Source organism: Zootoca vivipara, chromosome 6 (genome assembly GCF_963506605.1).
Source record: "Zootoca vivipara chromosome 6, rZooViv1.1, whole genome shotgun sequence".
NCBI classification, from domain to species: Eukaryota; Metazoa; Chordata; class Lepidosauria; order Squamata; family Lacertidae; genus Zootoca; species Zootoca vivipara.
This window is the reverse complement of record NC_083281.1, coordinates 48,415,040-48,435,422: the sequence shown is the minus strand read 5'-3', so window position 1 is coordinate 48,435,422 and position 20,383 is coordinate 48,415,040. Positions and strand designations below refer to the sequence as shown.

At 45.8% G+C, this 20,383-nt stretch overlaps 1 protein-coding gene across 3 annotated transcripts in view; it reads left to right on the top strand.

Annotated features, from left to right (window-relative positions):
- The window catches only part of GNAO1 (G protein subunit alpha o1), a 181,147-nt gene that overhangs the window by 121,427 nt on the left and 39,337 nt on the right, over positions 1 to 20,383 (top strand). For all 3 annotated transcript variants that reach the window (XM_035117116.2, XM_060275937.1, XM_035117115.2), the window contains exon 4: positions 6,317 to 6,477. In XM_035117116.2, the coding sequence (XP_034973007.1) occupies positions 6,317 to 6,477 (161 nt within the window). The remainder of the gene's footprint in view (positions 1 to 6,316; positions 6,478 to 20,383) is intronic.

Genomic DNA, 20,383 nt, shown 5'->3' with positions numbered 1-20,383 from the left:
TCAGGTTGCTGATTCACTTCCACCTGGAGCTGGATTGGGTGGCTCCTGCGGACCAATCAGCAGTACATAACAGTAACAGTCCCACTCTATTCTGCCTTGGTCAGACCACACCTGGAGTGCTGCATCCAGTTCTGAGCACTGTGATATAAGAAGGATATTAACAAGCTGGACTGTGTGCAGAGGAGGGCGAACAAGATGATAGAAGCCCTGGAAACCAAGCCTTATGAGGAACGGTTGATGGAATTGGGTATGTTTAGCTTGGTAAAGAGGAGATGAGAGGAGATAATGATAGCCATCTTCAAATATCTAAAGGGCTGTCACATGGAGGATGGAGCAAGCTTGTTTTCTTCTGCTCAGGAGGGCAGAACTTGAACCAATGGGAGCAAGTTACAAGCAAGGAGTTTCTGACTAAACATCAGGAAGAACTTTCTGACAGTAAGAGCTGCTCAACAGTGTAACAGACTTCCACAAGAGATGATGGACTCTGCTTCCTTGGAGGTTTTTAAGCAGAGGTTGGGTGGTCATCTGTCATGTGCAATCTAGTTGAAATTCCTGGATAGCAGGCAGTTGGACTACATGATCTTTGGTGTCCCTACAAACTCTACAGTTCTGTGATTCTATGGTTTGATGTACTCATCAAGGGATCAAAGGGGCAGTAACAGGGGGAAGGACCTCAGGAGCTTGGGAATTCTCTTTGGGGCGATTGGTGGCCTCTGTTCTGAGGAAATGTGCCAAGGACACATTTATGTCATCGTCTCCTTTCCATTGACTTTTGATAGTTCCTTCATAAGGACTTCCACTGGAAAGGCGATAAAAGTGAAAACCATCATGTGGGGTTTTTTGTTTTTTTTAAATGAGTGGATGGAAGGTGCCATTTCTGCTGATCCAGTGGGTTCCAAAATAACTCCTCTGTCTTGACACATTAGCTCAGCATCTGTCCCAAGCTGAGGATCTCAGCGTCACTAGAGATGTGTCCCTGTTGTGCATCCCTATTTAGATTTTGTTTCTGCTATATCATCACTGTCCATTGATGTCCTTCCTCTTCCCTTGTATCATAAATCAGATCTGTGACAATTGGCATTCCTTGAATAAGGTGCCTTTTCCTAAGATAAGCAAGCTCTGTCCACATAGCAGAAAGTGGAGAGAAAATACCATTTCTCATGGAAGAAGATAGGAAGGACGTGGCATAAACAGGAGCGTAAACCTTTTGCAACACCTTGGACGCTTACCGGTTCACCATGATTTAAACAGCAACAATCTGGGACTCAGATCTGGGGGCCAAATGTGGCCCCCTGGCCCCTCTATATGCCCCCCATATGTTTTTGCCTGACTGGAACGTGCCATTGAATTCTTTCTTGCGCCTTGCTTGCTTCAGTTTCTCACTATTAGAAATACTTAACTATCTGACTGATTGTGTTGCAGATAACTCACTTCTGGGTGGGCCCAACATAATCCCCCCCCCCCAAAAAAATCCTGGCTACGCACATGTAAACAGCTTTAAAACAGCAACAATATAGCATTAAAACAATCAATAAGTGTATGTTAAAAATAGGTATTTAAAAGTATTCAAAAGATCATTAAAATCAACAATGGGCTAAAAAAGACATGTCTGGTTAGGCTTGCTTAAACAAAATGGTTTCAAACACATTTGCCTCCAATGAGAATGTGGCATGCGAGAGTGCCCTCAAGCTGTGTACCTGTTCCCTGTGAGCCTGGGATGGACCCAAAGATCCATGAGTGAAATTCTGTTCACAGAATGGAGTGCCCTTAAGTCTCAGCTTCTCGTTCCATTTGCCACACCAGAAAAACCTGTTATTTAGGGATAGGGGAGCGCCCAGAACCAAGTGGGCAGTAGAGCAAGGAGGGAGGAGGAATCGGCAAAAAACGCCTCCTCCCCTGGAAGCACTTACCAACCTCTCATTCCTGACCTAATTTTAAATTGCTGGGCACATTCTAAAATATAGTTGTGGGAGGGAAAGCTTTTGAAAGCAGCAAAAGTGCCCCAATGGCCTTAGCTAAGGGCTCGTGAAGACGCACAATGTTTGGTTTCTCTGTGCCTGATACTATACACTTGGGGCAGGTTCCTCTCTGCATACGATGGCAGCATTACCAAATAATGACTTGCGTGCACGAATGAGCCTCTGCTACGGTAATAGCACCACCAGGAGGGAACGTTCATGTCTTCTCACAGCATTACAAGTGCCATGCTTTTCAACAGAACCGCATCACACATCCATCTCCTGTCTGCCAAGAGATCCACTGGTGCACGTGTATGGGTAAACCAGGCCCACGTGACTGGCTTCCAAGTGGGTGAAATGATGGCGTCAAAAAGCACGGCGCTCCCGGGGGGAGGGGAGATGCGATGCTTGACAGCCATCCTTAGCTGCAACAAGACTAACACAGAAACAACGCTGGCAAGAGAAAGAAAGAATTAACATTCAGAGGTTGTAAAATGCAATATTTGAAGGCAGAATATCACGCACACAACTGTGAAGTATTCGTCTACCTCACTGGAGCTATTTAGAGAAGGTATTTTTTAAAAATCAAATTGATATAGACACGCATTTAGTCATTTAGTCCCATGTCGTCAAAGCAAGTGCTGCACCAGAGGAAAATTTCCCTTTAAAGAAAAAGCCCCACTCTTCATCAATTAATTCCAAAAAGAAATCACACTTGAAAATTATCAAAGGAAAAAAACAGTGACATTCTCTGGAAGAGAGTTTGGGGTTTCTGCTGCATTTGCTTGAATGTCAAGGTGGCCAAGGGGGGCTTGTGAGTGTCCTTTCTTTCCTTTACACAACCGTCTCACTAGCTTTCCACATTACATCGCCTCCCCCTGGCTATCTGTACTTCAGTTAAAGCCCAGGAGAAGGCAGCATGGTTGGGTAAGTCCTCCCCTGGGGCTTTTTTTTCAGATCAGGAAGCGTGGGTGGGAAGGCTGGGGAGGCTGCAGAGGCCTGGAGTCATTTTTTGCTGGAAAGAAAGAAAACGTGCGCCAGTCTTGGCCACCTCACAACGATAAGATAAGCTTGAAACCCCACAGACATTATGAGAACGAGGTAGAAAAATGCAAGGGGAGGAAAAGTTTTGAGAAACAGGAGGATGGATTTTGGCACAGCACTTATTTAAGCGTGTGTGCAAGTTGAAGGATTGAGGACAAGTCCTTAAGGACATGTTGGTTCTTAAAGAACTGATATCCTGACAGCTAAATTGCCTCCAGGACCACAAGCCCCTCCCAAAGCAACTCATCACACATTTTTGCTGGCTGTGAGATGCCTTCTCCTCTCACTCTTCCCAACCATCTTCCTTAAACACTTCAGTCTGAAGCCCAGAACTTTTAGCAACTGTAGAAAGAGCAGCCAACAACCTGATGACTGATGCCCCAAACTGCCTACCTGGGGCAAGCATAAGCATGTGTGGCAGGCTATTACAAGTGAAGGTCTCCTTGAGGTACACCAAGGCTGCAGACAGCATTGTTAACATGAGTCAACAACTTGATGCAGCAGCAAAAAAGCTAATTCTATTCTAGGCTGTATCAACAGAAGTTTAGTGTCCAGATCAAGGGAAGGAATACAGCTGGAAACCATTTTGCACATGTCCAATTGGTGCACAACCGCTGACGTGTGGGTCCTTTTGGACCTGGAAAAGGGCAGGACAAGAGTGGAATGGGGACAGGGTGGGCTTATTGTCACTGCCTGCAGTACTGCTCTATTCTGCATTGGTCAGACCCCACCTAGAATACTGTGTCCAATTCTGGGCACCACAATTTAAGGACATTGACAAGCTGCAACGTGCTTAGAGGAGGAGGACTAAGATGACAGAGGGTCTGGAAACCAAGCCTTATGAGGAACAGCTGAAGAAGTTGGGTATGTTTAGACTGAAGAAGGAGAGACTGAGAGGTGATATGATAGCCATCTTCAAATATCTAAAGGGCTGTCACATGGGGGATAGAGCAAGCTTGTTTTCTGCTGCTGCAGAGGGTAGGACCCAAACCAATGGATTCAAAATACAATAAAGGAGATTCCAACTAAATATTAAGAAGAGGGTTTTTTTACACTAATAGCTCTTCGACAGTGAAAGAAACTCCCTCAGAAGGTGGTGGACTCTCCTTCCTTGGAGATTTTCAGGTAGATGGCCACCTGTCATGAATTCTTTAGTTGTGATTCCTGCATTGCAGGGAGTTTGGCTAAATGTCCCTTGGAGTCCCTTCGAACTCTACAGTTCTGTGATTCTATTTTGCTTATAGAGACCTGCTAGCATTCAAGCGTGATCTGCGACAAAATGTTGCAGCGTATCCTCACTTCCTAACAAGAGTGTTCCTGGTTTCCAGCCAGCCAGCTACATGCTTCTCTCTGTTTGCATTTCAACTCTCCATTTTCCAGTTTTCTTTTTCGACTAACACTGGGCATTCCATGGCTACTAAGCATGCTTAATCTTCATTAGCTTGTGGGGTTTTAGTATGTGTGTGTTGGGGGTGGGAGGAGTGTGTCTGTCCAGAAGTTAAAGAGTAACTGATAGGAGGGGGAGGCACTTGAAAGGTGTGGAGAAAATTGCCAGCAAAGTTAAGGGGAGACTATAATGAAGGAGTTGAATCTTCATCCAGTTAAAAGCCATACAGTTCTCTTCCTGGCTGCAAAGTTGTTTTGTAAGTCTCTCTTTAAAAAAACAACAATAAATTAATTTATTGTGTATATCTCTTTTGCTTACGAGTTAAAATTCTATTTTAAAAATGACAGGCTATACAGCATCTAGCGCAGCTCATTGCAATTGTTACAACAAACAGAAAAATCATTAAACAGACCTCCTCAACCCTCAACAAGTGATCTGGGGCAGGGAGAATTTGGGAATCACCAGACTAGAGTATAGGTAGGCAGCCTGTCTGGCTCAACCAGGCTCTCCCCAGACCTGCATTGCTGCTCTGCAATGGCTCATCCTCCTTTTAAGTCATTGTGTAGGGAAAGCTTTGGCAAGCAAGACATAGGCTGTGGGGCCTTACATTGCCAACTCCTGACCACAGGATCATTGTCATCAATTGCCGTCGTATTTTCCTTGGCATGCAGTTCCCCCAAATTATAGTAGCGCTGCAATAAATTGCACCTTGTCACTGCTTGGCTTGAGAGGCATGTGCACTCAACCCATTGCTGGCGAACAAACACCTGCCCCTTCCAACTGTGTGTTTCTGCAGTTTGAAGAAAACAAATTGATGCATTCTAGCAAACAGCTTCCTCAGCAGAGCTACAGCACTGTGTGAAGGTCTTGCCAGAAAGGAAAACGCTGCAGTCATGCTTCAAAGGTAGAAAACAGAAGAAGGAAGATGGGGGGAGGAGAGAGAGGGAGCGAGAGAGAGAATGAATATTCTGATTATGTATATTAGCAACCAGATACCTGGTGGATAAGAAAAGTTCATGTAGAGAACTTCCAGATAGTTGCTATTTGGGGGTAAGATTGAATCGCATTCATGCAAATTTAGTTTGCACCATTATAGTTGATTGGAGCTCTTGCACTGCAAACCTGCTTGCCCTGCAAAATCAGACTTCTTGCAATAAGGAAAGTGGTGGGGAAACACAGTGGGGAGTGGGAAATAATGTTTGCTACGTTGTCTAATCTCCCTGCAAACTTCGTGCAAGCAAACCACGATGAGTACTCAGTAAATGGGTGATTGGTTGTTATAGTACTATTATTACAGAGTTTATGTATGCATACAACAGGCACTATCAATTCCTCCTTTGTTCTGGCAGAGGTGAAGCAACATATGCTCATCGATAATGCCTTATTTGGGCTGCAGTTGACACCATCATCATAATCAATTGTTAAACGTCAGCAAATTTGCATGTATTTCCTTACTTGGTCCAATGTATCCCACATCTGTATGGCTTGGGTAGAAGGGCACAGAGTTATGCAGGCCACTGGTGCCACCCTGAAACCTCAGAGGTTCTCTCTAGACTCCCCAGGCCATTTTAAAATCTCACAAGGTTCTGTGCCTATTTTTATATCCTTAAGGACTAGAAACTTCATTTCTAATGCAAAACAACAGATGTGAAATTCTGTACTTGCTTCAAAATTCACAATTGGTGGGTCACCAGAGACTCACATGAGTATCAGTGGGAAATGAATGGGGGTGACAAAAGCTGGTGATAATTCTTCAGATAATGAGTGCCTTTCTAACTACATGAAACTAAAGCAAATGAGTTTTGTAGGGAAAATGAATGGTTTAAGAAACTGAATGCTTTCCCCCGTTTTTGCATGCTTACTTCCTAAGGATTCTTCACCACTGTGCAAATATGACATGTCGCACTTCTTCTCTCTTTCTCTCCAGGCTGATGCAAAGATGGTTTGTGACGTTGTCAGTCGGATGGAGGACACAGAGCCCTTCTCTCCAGAACTCCTTTCAGCAATGATGAGACTTTGGGCAGACTCTGGCCTCCAAGAATGCTTCAACCGGTCCCGAGAATATCAGCTCAACGACTCTGCTCAGTAGTGAGTATCCCATAGATCCCATAGGTCTCAAGGAGAGGCTATAGCTTTCCACAAGCTTTGCACCCATTTTAAGGTATTTTCATTTAAAGAGTTCAAAACAGCAGGACTGTTGGAAGCAGCAACTTCCAGCAGTGGCCCATGAAGGGGGCAGAGCAGCAGCAGTGCCTTCCCAGTGGCGAAAATGCTGCCATTCACTGGGGCAGCAATAGGGTGGGGTGGAACAGTGATAAGGCCAGGAGAGCTCCAGGTTAGTGGTGGCTCTGCAGGCACATGCCTGTGGTGAGGTCAGGAGAGCTCTGGGTTGGCCGGGGGGGGGGGCTGGCAGATACACACATACCTGCAGGGCCACCATGGCCAACCCAGAGTTCCTCTGACTTTGCCACTGCCTTGTCCCATCCCCATCTTGGTGAGCACAGGACTGCCGCACCATCACCACCCCAACTCATGAGCCACTGCTGGTAACTTCTGCCCAAAAATCTCAGCTGGCCTGTGTGGACCATACCTGTCTAGATGGACCAGTGATGTCCCTTATCATCTTACCCCTAAGTGGCTGGGAGCCAGGGCTACCTGCCCAGGAGGCAGTGCTTTTTTTCTAGAGGTACTCAAGGGTACCTTTCCCTCCCCCTGCCCAAAGCGTGGCAATTAGTGTAACAATGATGAGTACCAACATCTCTTTTTCAACAAACAAACAAAAAAGTACTGCCAGGAGACTTGGAGAGGCAGTTGCTTCAGGTGGCATCCTGGGAACAGCTGGGTGGGGCAGCAGACCCAGGGAGTGCAGAAGCACCCCACTCGCTGCCCTCTGTTCTTTTCCGGACCCCCATCACTGTTCCTTGCTCCTCTCCAGCCTCCTTTTTTCTACCCCACTGCTTTAGCATGCCAGGGCTTCTCCAGGGTGTCTCCAGTTGCCTCGGGAAAAGGAGGAGGAGGTGGAGGTGGGAGGGTGGCAGTTTCTGTTTTGCCTCCAGCTGCAAAATGCCCTAGGCTGGACCTGCTGGGAAGAGTACAATGCCTCATGGCATACGAGATGGGAACTCGTTTCAAACCTCAAGCTTTCACTTGGCAAAGATGCTTTTGCACATTGGAAGTAGCAACCAGCGTGATGTCTAAAAAATTAATTTTATCCAATATTTTGCTGAGCAGAGCTGGCATGCGCTTTTGCTGGCAACTGCAACTCCATCAGATGTGATCCTTGATCCTTGCCCATCCTGGCCTATAAAAGTTAGCCGGGAAGGGCTGGGTGATAGGCTTTGCAGGGTGGTGAATGCTTCTCTCTGCGAGGGAGCCTTCCCAGACCCACTGAAAGAGGTGGTCATTAAATCACTTATTTTAAAAAACGTCTTGGGACCCGGCCAATATGGCCAACTATCACCCAGTCTCAAATTTACCATTCTTGGGCAAGGTGATTGAGCGAGTGGTTGCTGAACAACTCCAGGCACGCCTGGAAGAAGCGGACCATTTGGATCCTGTCACAGGTTCGCTGGTGGCTACTCTAGAGTAACGACGCCGACACGTTGCCTTTTCATGCTTTTATTATGTGCAGACTATTTACAGTGCAGCAGCTATACAATGTACATGTTCTCAGTCTGGGTCAGTACCCCGGAATGGGGATTCCCGTGTTTTCCTCCAACAAAGTAGTCTGGGAATCCCCAATCTCCTCCCCCTCTTCTTCACGCGCAACTCCGGAACTGGAGGGATGGGTCTCCTAGCTGTGCTTTCCGACCTCCATCTTTCCCTTTCCCTTCCTTCCTCTCCTGGTCGGCGCAGGGGCTCTGTGACCCTGTCAGACCCCTGCCCTCTGCTTCCTGTTTCTCCGCTGGAATCATCTCCCTCCCCACTCCCGCTGGTGCTTGGAGAGGAACTCGTTGTCACGATGGGAGGGGGCAGTCTATAGTTCCTGTCCCTCACAGATCCCTTCCAGTCAGGATTCAGGCCTCATCATGGGACTGAAACTGCCTTGGTCGCACTGGTCAATGATCTCTGGCGGGCTAGGGACAAAGGTGAGAGCTGTTTCCTAGTTCTGCTGGATCTCTCAGCAGCTTTCTGCTGGATCTCTCAGCTGGGGTTCCACTCCTTCCTCCTGGGCCGTGTTCAGAAAGTGGGGGGGGGGTTGAGTGTTCAGACCCCTGGGCTCTCACTTGTGGGGTGCCTCAGGGTTCTGTCCTCTCCCCCATGCTTTTCAACATCTACATGCAGCCGCTGGGAGAGATCATGAGAGGGGTTGGGCTGGGTGTTCATCAGTATGCGGATGATACCCAGCTCTACCTCTTTTTCAAATAAGAACCAGTGAAGGCGGTGAAGGTCCTGTGTGAGTGCCTGGAGGTGGTTTGAGGATGGATTGCGGCTAACAGATTGAGGTTGAATCCTGACAAGACAGAAGTACTGTTTGTGGGGGACAGGAGGCGGTCAGGTGTGGAGGACTCGCTGGTCCTGAATGGGGTAACTGTGCCTCTGAAGGACCAGGTGCGCAGCCTGGGAGTCATTTTGGACTCACAGCTGTCCATGGAGGCACAGGTCAATTCTGTGTCCAGGGCAGCTGTCTATCAGCTCCATCTGGTACGCAGGCTGAGACCCTATCTGCCAGCGGATTGTCTCGCCAGAGTGGTGCATTCTCTAGTTATCTCTCGCTTGGACTACTGCATGTGCTCTATGTGGGGCTATCTTTGAAGGTGACCCGGAAACTACAACTAATCCAGAATGCGGCAGCTAGACTGGTGACTGGGAGCGGCTGCCGAGACCACATAATACCGGTCTTGAAAGATCTACATTGGCTCCCAGTACGTTTCTGAGCACAATTCAAAGTGTTGGTGCTAACCTTTAAAGCCCTAAATGGCCTTGGTCCAGTATACCTGAAGGAGCGTCTCCACCCCCATCGTTCTGCCCGGACACTGAGGTCCAGCGCCAAGGGCTTTCTGGTGATTCCCTCACTGCAAGAAGCCAAGTTACAGGGAACCAGGCAGAGGGCCTTCTCAGTAGTGGCACCCGCCCTGTGGAACGCCCTCCCACCAGATGTCAAAGCGAAAAACATCTATCAGACTTTTAGAAGACATCTGAAGGCAGCCCTGTTTAGGGAAGCTTTTAATGTTTAACAGACCATTGTATTTTAATATTTTGTTGGAAGCCGCCCAGAGTGGCTGGGGAAACCCAGCCAGATGGGTGCGGTATAAATAATAATAATAATAATAATAATAATAATAATAATAATAATAATAATAATTATGTAACTTTGTGAAAGTGCCACAGAAGAAAGTGTGAGATCCTGTGCATTTAGGTATCTGCTCTGATTTGCGAGAAGTGGCTTAGTCATGCTGGCCACATAACATGGAAGCTGTCTGCAGACAAATGCCGGCTCCCTCGGCCTATAGAGCGGGATGAGCGCGCAACCCCAAAGTTGTCTGCGAGTGGGTCCCTTTACCTTTAATCTTAATTTGCCACAGCTTTACACGAAAAAGGGGGAGGAAAGATTCAGGAGTTTGGCCAGTTATACGATACGTCACCTACAGGAAGCAGCGGCAGCTGCACAACAGCAAATGATTGGATTTGTTAAACACTTTGTTAGGAGAAGGGAATGCAGCTCAGAGGCAGAGCAAGTGCTTTGCATGCAGAATGTCCCAGGTTCAATCCCTTACCTCTCTGCATAGGGCCAGGAAAGACCCCTTTTTGAAATCCTGCAGGAACGCTCAGCACAGACTTATTCCCCGCTTGTGCAATGCTCTCCCCAGGGAGGCTCGCCTGGCACCTTCGTTACATATTTTTAGGTGACTGGCAAAAACATTTCTCTTCTCCCAAGTTTTGGGCAAACTAAACAATTTTTTGAACCTTTTAAACTGGGTGTGGGTTTTTTTGTCTTTGTTTGTTACTATGGTGTGTATTTTTGTGATTTTATATTGTAAACCGTCCTGTTATCCTCGCATGAAGGGCAGCATAGAAATCAAATAAGTAAATATTCAGTGACCTTTAAAAGGGGCTGCAACAATCCATGGAAGGGAAGGCTGCCCAAGGTAGGTTGCCCCTTTGACACATCACCCAAAAAGAGGGGAGGGAATCAACAAAAAGCAGACACAGATTTGCACAACTTTTGCATATGCAAATTTGTATGCATAGATGGCAATTTAGAAAAAGCTTAATTTAAAAAGAAGTGCAATTCCTTTCACCAACGGTAGGGAATTTCTTGCCCACCCCAAAGTGAGCCATCACCAGGCTGGCATCACGAGGAAGCTACTTGTTGTTATTTCCAGCCCTTGCCAAATTCATTAATTTATGAGTTTGGTCCAATTCTGACCCTTCACTGAATGTAGGTCTGCACCACATGCCACATCTCAGAGATCTGGGGTGCTGTGAGAAGGGGCATCTCCTGGTGATCTCAAAGGCCAGCCAGGTGTGTGGTCCAGATACCTCGAAGGCCGTCTCTCTGAGGTATATCAAGACAGTGACTCCCAACTTCAAGGGTCTTTGGCAGGAGGAGGTCAGAATGAGTGAGTCCATTTAAGATCGGTAAGATGGGTAAGTCCTTTGACTGCCTTCCTCCTACTTAGATCAGGGATGCTATAGATAGTGAGAGAACATACACATATGATTTTGCGCATTGGCAGCATCTGAAAGAAGAGGCATTCATGGACCGCCATCTCTATTTATCATCCCTGGCCATAGACACAGAAGAAACAAACTCCCCATAAGAGCACATGCACCTTCCTGTGCCAGAGACTGAATGGATAATCAATACACATCAAGCCTACCTTATTTGTTACAGTTGCCCCCATCTGCACTCACGTAAGCTCTGCAGTGAACATGGCTACCAGCCCTTCGTTTGCAAACTATTCTCTGCTCTCTTTGGGGAGGATTTGGGGCTGCCAATTTTGGGAGAAGCATGGGGAACACAAGGCCCAAATGCAAACCTCCAGGCCTCTTTTCCCCTCACCAGCAGTGTTGCATTGCACCCTTCTTGAGAGGATTCCCCCCCCCCTGTCTTAATGTGATTTTTGAACTCTGATCATGCTTGGATCATGGATGGTGGATAGTGAGAGGTGGGCGAGTGTGTCTAGAAACTAGCCTACTGTGCAAAGGTACAATTCACATTCTTGGTTCTCCATGCTTTTGCCCCTGGCCAACCCATCTCTGGCCAAGTATGGCTGAAAAGGGGTCCCTATTCCTGTTTCGGGAGTTATTGAGACAGGCAGGAATCTGCCCGAGCGGGAAACCTGTGGCCGTCCAGATGTTGTTGGACTGCATACAGAGTAGGCTTGCCATACGTCAGGAAAATTCCTGACACGTCCTGGTTTTCAGGTGTAAAAAGGGCGTCAGGGTTGAATTTTGCCAAAGCGGCCAAATGTCAGGGAAAACCTGGATGTATGGCAATGCGATGGAAAAAGCAGCCAGAAGCTCAGCAACTTTGGTGGTTTCCTTTAAAAAGCTCAACAATTTTGGGATCTTCCTAAATAAAGCTCAACAACTTTGCGGGTGTCAGGAATTTTACTTTTTGAAATATGGCAACGCTGCATACAGAGCGATGCTGTAGGGCCCTCCTTGCTCGCAATTCAACACTTGCAGATGGGCCTGGCATTCTGACCTCCCTTCCTCCACTCCTGCAGACATATCATCCCTGATCCTGCCATCTTCAAGCCTCTGAGACTCCATCATTTGTATGCAGTCCTCAGCGCTCCAAAGTGCCTTGTATTGTCGGCATTTGCAGAAGCGTTGGCTGTGCCAGGCCTGCTGGACAAGCCTATTCTCTTTTTCCCTTTACAACCTGGGAATTCCCAATGAGGCTGTTGTCCTTGCCCCTCTTTGCTCCTTCCCTCTCTCTGGCTCTCATTCACAGAGGCCCATTAAAGCATTTTATTCAGCAGAGACCAGCTAACAAGCACAAGTCTGCCATAAAGGAAACAAATGCCATTTTCAGATAGTTGGTTGCTAAGGGAGTTTGTTCCTGCTAGGCAAAGGAAGAAGGGAACTGTAAAAAAAAAATTAAAATGGAAAAAAGTGAACTAAAGTTGAGAGCAAACGCACAGGGAAGGCTGGATAAGGAGTAGAGTTGGGATAAATTCAGTTCAGTGTGCATTTAAAGGCGAACCTACCAAACTCATACTTTCCGAAACATACGCAAACCAAAATCCATCGAAATTCACACTTCTCTAAATGTTGAAATGCAGTTTTCCAGCCGAGTCACGTGTACAAAATGGCATATTTTATTTACTGCATTTCAATCCCACCTTTTCCCCCAGGGAGCTCAAGGTGGCGCCACACGGTTTCCCCCACCCTCCTCATCTAATCCCCACAACACCCCTGTGAGGTAGGCTCGACTGAGAGGCAGTGGCTGACCCAGAGGTCACTCAGTGAGCTACATGGCCAAGTGGGGATTGGAGCCCTGGTCTTCCAGGTCCTAGTCCAACACTAGCCACTAAGCCACATTGGCGCTATACAAGGATATATATGCAAATGATCTGGTTCAGGGGTTCTCAAGCTAATCTTCAGATGCAGATGTGGGCACAGAACAAGGATGATGGGTGTCAATATTGGATAAGGCAGTCTTATCCAATAATTAGGGATTTGATTCATTTCCTCATATAAAGGCGAACCTACATGATTTGCACATTCTGAAAGAATATGTGAACTGAAATTAAATCTGCACTCCTGACTTTTGCAGTGCACTTCTGCAGCCAAGTTACGTGTACAAAAATGTGTATATTAAAAGCGTGCATAAAATACATATATTTGTGAAAATGGCATACAAAAATAGATTCTATGGTGGTAAGTTGCTTGCAGAAGTGTGCATATTAGGCAGGTTTGTAACACATGAATGTGTGTATATGAGGAGAATTTCACACTGAAATGTAGAGGAGGATTTTGCTTTTTTTATAAATTAAAACCACAAACGGAAATGTGGGGAACTGAAATTAAGATACTGACGGTTTTTTCCCCTTCCCTACTTTTTGAGGAGGAGGAGATTAAACAGAGACATGAGTGTTTATTTTATCTGTATGTCCCATTAATAACTCCTGGTCATACCCTGTCATAGTGGCTACTTTCTTCAACAGGGTCTTTTCTTTTTCCTGGTCTACTTGCTTGCTTTGTTTTTGCATATACACAGTGTAGATGCTTGAGGAGTGATTTCAGCCTGCGTTTTTAAGTGAACTAAGCAAATTTGTACTTCCCAGACAACAGATTCGAACACTGTTACCCACTGTTACTCCTCCTAATATTACAGTACTGTCTTCAGTCACAAAAAAAGCCCGCCTGCATCTAAAAATGTGTATTTCAGAATGTGTACAAAAATGTGCGTTCAGGGTAAAATGCATACAAGCATGTACATATAGTGCAAATTTTCGTGCAGTTAAAAAAAAACTAACATGGAAACAGAACAGAGCAGCTTTTGAATGAACTCATGCAAAACTGAAGTGGGCTAGGAATAGGCTGATCTGTTCATCCCATACACAGAGAGCCCCCTAGAGGCTTGACATGGAACAACACCATGGCTTCACTGAGAACATGGAGGCTTGACTAGGGTTGCCATATTCCAAAAGTTGTTTAGGTTGTTTGAGACTTTGGGGGGGGGAAACATCTCCCCCCCAATAAAACCACATTCATTTGGGGGGCTTTTCTTAGCCCAACTTGCCATATGTCCGGGGTTTCCCAGACATTTTGCCGATTCAGCAAAAATCCACCCGGGCGCCATTTTTCTGAGCAGTTCCCGGAAGGCTTAACTCTGGTTTCAGATCAGAACACACTGTTATTATCTCATTTTTTTAAAGAGGACAAAATGATGTATCTTGTTAGACTTGCAAAAGATGTGTAAGACTGCAATTCTAACCCCATTTACTAGGGTCTAAGCCACTGAGCCTAGGGCTTGCCGATCGGAAGGTCGGCGGTTCGAATCCCCGCGACAGGGTGAGCTCCCGTAGCTTGGTCCCAGCTCCTGCCAACCTAGCAGTTCGAAAGCACGCCAAAGTACAAGTAGATAAATAGGTACTGCTTCGGCGGGAAGATATGCGGTGCTCTGGTTTGCCAGAAGCAGCTTAGTCATGCTGGCCACATGACCTGGAAGCTGTACGCCGGCTCCCACGGCCAATAACACGAGATGAGCGCCGCAACCCCAGAGTCGTCTGCGACTGGACCTAATGGTCAGGGGTCCCTTTACCTTTACCTTACTTATGAGTAGACATGGTTAGGATTGCACAATGCCACACTTTTTATCCTTATTTTAGTTAGTTGGGCTGCTGTTCAACCCCACTTTCCTGGGAGTAAGCCCCATTGAATTCAGTTGGACTTACTGTGTAGAAACGGTGAGGATTGCACTTTTGGTTACCGGTACTTATTTCTGTGGCACACTTACTGTTTATGGCATTATCACTATACATGGTGTAACAGAAAAAGAGAAAGAAAAAAGAAGTTTCCCAGAGGGTCCAAAGGATGGGGAAAGGGCCCCTCTGTACTCACCACTCTTTCTGCACCCTTTGTCCTCTCCAGCTCTCCAGTTATTCACAGCTTCTTCAAAAGCAACCAAATTGTCTTTTGCTTTCATATAAACCACTTCCAGAGCTCTGTCTGAAAAGCAGCCTATGAATATCCTTAAATAAATAAATGTTATGCTTTCTCTGTCCACGGAGTTCCAGCATCAGTAAAACAGTTTCATATATAAAACCAATTAAAACAATTTTCATTTATAAGAATAGTTTCGGGTCCAATAGAAGTATAGGTCTTTAGTAGATGCCAAAAAGACGGTAAAGACAGTGCTTGTCTGATACACAATGGAAAGGGCAGGCAGGTTCCACCTATTTGCGTGTTAAGACCTTTAAACCTCGCCCTTAAATAAATTCAGACAAGACTCAAATTTTGGTTTGGTTTTTGGCAGAATTTAGGCCACAACTTTATTGATTACAGCAAGTGAGTGGTTGCATAGGCTCTGGTTCGACTAGCTTCCTGCACCGTTGTAGGTGGCACTGACCCAGGGCACCAGCATAGGTCAGCCTAGGGTGAACACCTGGAAAGGAGGAAAGCCGGGAACAAGCTATGTCCACCACCCAAATGTCCCCCTGGACTCAGGCATAGGCACAACCCCCTCACAGGGTTGGCCAAACCATTGAGTCCCTGGATTCCTTTAACGGAATACCCTTCACATAGAGATGGCAGGAGGGTTTCCCCATCCCTATCACCTGAACCAGAGCAACCTTACAAGTTGTGACGATTTGCTATGCGGCAGGTGAAACCCAAATGGCACCAGCCAAGTGGGGAAAATTCCTGCCGTGCCGCTGTCCCAACAACAGACGACACATGACGGCATAGCAAGGTCAAGCGCAAAACCCTAAAAATAGAGGTGGGTGGGTGTTCCGATGCACGCACCGAAAGAGGAAGCTCTGGATCACGTGCATGCGGTCCCTCAATCCGTTTAGACAGCATCCCATTGGCCTGATTGAACCCTGCAGCGAGGGACCTACCAATAGGGTATTGTGGCTATCTGATCGTACCCACCCACAACACAGGGTTTGGTTGCCAGGTCTCACCGCAACACGTGCCCTCTTTGAGGGAGGACACAATTTATTTTTTCAAATAAGAAAATGGCGGAGGGGTACAAGGTCACACTTCTGGCCGCCCTGCCCCTACTTGTCTGTCAACAGAGAGACAAGCTGCAGTTCTGATGGTGAGCGCTGTATGTTTGCCTATAAAGTACTGCACAGACAGCCTTCAGCTTTGAACTGGACTGAGGCCAGGAATTAATTCATGCAGGCCACTAGCTTGCAAGAAGTCGTCCTATCCTGGCACACAGTCAGGCCCCCCCAGAGCTGGCTGGTGGCATACACCAGACCGTACCCCAGTGAGATCTTGCGTGCTTAACCTTTCCAGTGAACCAGGATAAAACAGTAGCTGAGAAAGAGAGAATCGTTGACAGTGGGCCTCTCCAGCTGGCTGGGTGACCCGGAGGGAGGAATGGAGGTTGAGATATTGCAAGGTTGGCCAAAGTTCTTAAGCCTAGAAAGAAGGCAGTGTAATCTAGGAGCTGGAGTGTTGCACTCAGTCTGGGGGAAGGCAAGCTCTTGTGAATCTCAACTAGGCCACAAAGCTCCAGCAAGCTCTTAGCCTAATCTACCTGTCACAGGTTGTTGTGAAGGTGAAGATGAGGGGGGAGAGGGTGAAATGACAATAGTATGAGCAGCAAAGCTAGAAGGCCCCAATTTAAGGCTCATCTGAGCCACAGCCTAATATACTCTTGGCCCTACACTTGGACTGGGGCTTAAAGTACTTAAAGTACTGGTCTACTTTAAGATCATCAGAAGAACCCTGCCAGATCAGGTCAAAGACCATCTGGTTCTGTGTCTTTTTTTCACAATGGCTACCCAGGTGCTCTAATGGGAAACCCACAAGGACTTGAGCAGGACTTGAGCGGCACAGCAACTCCTCCCTGAGTTGTTGTAAGTAAATGCCTATTCAGACTCCTCAAAACCCACAGCGTCTTCCACTTCATGATGCTCATTCCTCTCCATGGCTAACAAAAACCAAAATAAATGATGAAAAGGAAGCAAAATTATGCACATCAGATCAATTTCCACAATGGTTTCACAGTTCAGAGAATTCAGCTTTTCCTGGCCCACAATTTGGATTTCTTGGGAGCAGAGCTTTCATTGTCCTAGAGTTGAGTACATTTTGCCTTTCAATTTTTTGAAGGGATGCTGAGTCAGAGCAATGCTTTTAGCTTAGTGTGCTGCCTCTCTTGATTGCAGGCAGTCAGATACCCCTGGAGAATCTCAGAAGCTGAGAAAGATGGTAAAATGCAGTAGTATAGTGGCAAATTCAGACGTGCAAATTCATGATAGTCATAGTCAGGGCCGCTTCTAAGATTGTACAATAATCTTCTACAATAAAAGTGTTTAGGAATCATAGACTTGTAGAGTTGCCTTTCAGCTAGAGTTACTGTTTTCTGTGCACATACGTGGGCAAATGATTTTGAGGGTTCCAGTATCTTCTTTTGGAGTGACCTCGGTTGTTTTCATTGAAATGCCATGGTATATAATAGAACCTGCACACCATTCTCTTGAAACTGAAGCACCGTGTGTTTTTGATGCTTGTAAATGCTTAGCTTCAGAGCAAACAGAACAGCAACTCTTCATTGTTCTTCCCGAGCTCCTACTGAAGAGCCAATCCTCCGTGACTGACTCACCTGCTTTCATTGCTGTCAACACAAAGAGTGAGGAGACTTCCTCTCGGTGGCTAAGAAGCTCCCTTTTCATGCTGTGTCTGGATAGCTCTGGGATGTTGGAGACAGGGACCCTGCTTAAGAAATAGTAAGGGGCCCCCTCAACCTGGACCACTACACCTCTGTTCCCATAGGAATCTGTGTGCACATGAAGGTTGGGGTAGTTAGTGGTGGTTATGGGCACTGCAGCCAAGAAGTTTTTCTCCTTATAACAGTAGAATTCAAGACCACCCAATAAGCTCAATGGTGGAAGATTCAGGACAGACAAAAGAAAGTACTTCTTCATTCTGAGCCCAGTTAAGCTGTGGAACTCTCTCCAACAAGATGTAGCGATGGCCACCAACTTGGAGGCTGTATCTACGGGACCGCCTCTCCTGGTATGTCCCGCAGAGGACCTTAAGGTCCACAAACAACAATATTATGGAGATCCCGAGCCATAAGGTGGCTAGATTGGCTTCTACTAGGGCCAGGGCTTTTTCAGTATTGGCCCCAACTTGGTGGAACGCTCTTTCACAGGAGACCAGGGCCCTGCGGGATGTGTCATCTTTCCGCAGGGCCTGCAAGACAGAGCTGTTCCGCCTGGCCTTTGGGTTGGACTTAGTCTGACCCCTGCGTTTTTCCTCCCCCATGGCTTGAATTTGACTACTCAAAATGAGGCTGCATTTTAAATTTTAATACTGTATTTTAATCTGTATTTTAATTAATTGCTTTTTTTCTGTTTTATTGTAATTTTATTGGTGTGAGCCGCCCTGAGCCCGGTTCTGACTGGGGAGGGTGGGGTATAAATAAAAATTTATTTATTATTATTATTATTAAAAGAGGATTAGACAGGTTCGTGGAGGATAAGACTGGCATGCTAGCTGCATTCTGCTTCCACTGCTGGACGCAGCATGCCTCTGAATACCAATTTCTGGGAATCGCAAGTGGGGAAACTGCTGCTGCTGCTGCACTCAGGTCCCGCTTGGGAGCTTCCCAGAGGCCTCACTGTGAGAGCAGAAGGCTGGACTAGATGGTGTTTTGGTCTGAACCAGCAGCAGGGCTCTGCCTATGTTCTTAAGTGCATGGTTGGCAGACTGAACTCTTATGAGCCCACACTGCAGATGTTCCCCTGTGGTAATAGCAGGTCTGCATCATTCGACTGTATCAACTCCAATTTTCATCTGAGGCAGCCGCTGAGATGCTCATTAGGATAATATCCTCCCAGTTGTCTCGTACAACATGCATTTGGTTCATCACTTTCAAAAGCTTACATATTCTCAAGTTGCAAAGCAGTTCAGTACGGTTCTAATAGATTCCATTGGTATGGCCCATATATCAGTGTTGCCCAAGGACCGGCCTCCGCCTTGAGGATTAGCTAGGGAGCAAAGAATGGCTGTCACAATGTCACCTCAATTGGATAAAGGACAAGATTCTGCAATGTGATAACATAATCTCTTTACTGTCCTTTTTTTTTTAATCTGGGCATTTCCTCTATCAGTTTGGGAGAGCAGTAGGGATGAGCTGTGCTGCTTTGTGTGCAGAAGGTTTTGGGTTCTGTATGAATAATGACAACAATAATTTTATTGTTTGTATCCCACCCATCTGAAGGCAGCCCTGTTTAGGGAGGCTTTTAATGTTTAATCGATTATTTTACTTTATTTTTCTGTTGGAAGCAGCCCAGAGTGGCTGGGGAAACCCAGCCAGATGGGCGGGGTATAAATATATTATTATTATTATTATTATTATTATTATTACTACTACTACTACTACTACTACTACTACTATCTGACTGGGTTGCCCCAGCCACTCTGGGTGGCTTCAAACATGAAACCCTGGGGAGCTGCTAACAGTCATTGAGACACTGCAGTCAGGGCCCTGCCCTCCCAGGCTGGCTGGAAAAGGCCTGAAAGGCAGGGAACAGGTCTTCCAGGACTCAAAGCCAAAATGTAATACAGTTGCAGGAACTCTTCTGTCCCAAACTAGCCTATACCTTTTGGGGGGAGGGGTGGTTTGGATGAATATTCTGCCTTAATGGCTCAGGGCCCCAACAAGTGCCCCGATGTGACAGTCGAATGAGCCATACGCCAACAGCTACTTAACAGAACTGTCATCTCCAGCAGCGCTAATATATTCAAAAGCCATTCTGTAATTTAAAAAAATATATTATTATTTTTTATTTGTTAATTTACATCCATACACAATCTTAAGTACATGTAAAGCCTTAAATACATATATCATTAAATATTGATTTCAACTTGTAATTGTACATTCTCTTTTCTTATAATTTCTAACTAAACAACTAAACCAACAACTAACTAACCAAAGATAAACCATAGTAATAAAAATCCAGTAAACCAAATTCCAATAAACTAAATTATATGAAAACAGACTTCCCGTCATTTCCCAATGTAGATTACATTAACGGCATTGAATGTACTTATACCGTAATTAAAAAAATTAATTACATGCAATGCAGTCTACAGGTGAAACTCGGAAAATTAGAATATCGTTGAAAAGTGCATTTATTTCAGTAATGCAACGTATTAATTTTTTATTTTTATTTTTATTTTTACAAATGCTTTCTTTTGGAAATTCCAAATAAACAAAAATAAACATCGCTATTACATTTCATTAATTACATTCCATTTATAATTGACCCGCCTAACGACAAATGATTACAATTACAACAAATACCGTGTTTCTCATATTATAAGTCATGTCTTATATTAATTTTTTCCTGAA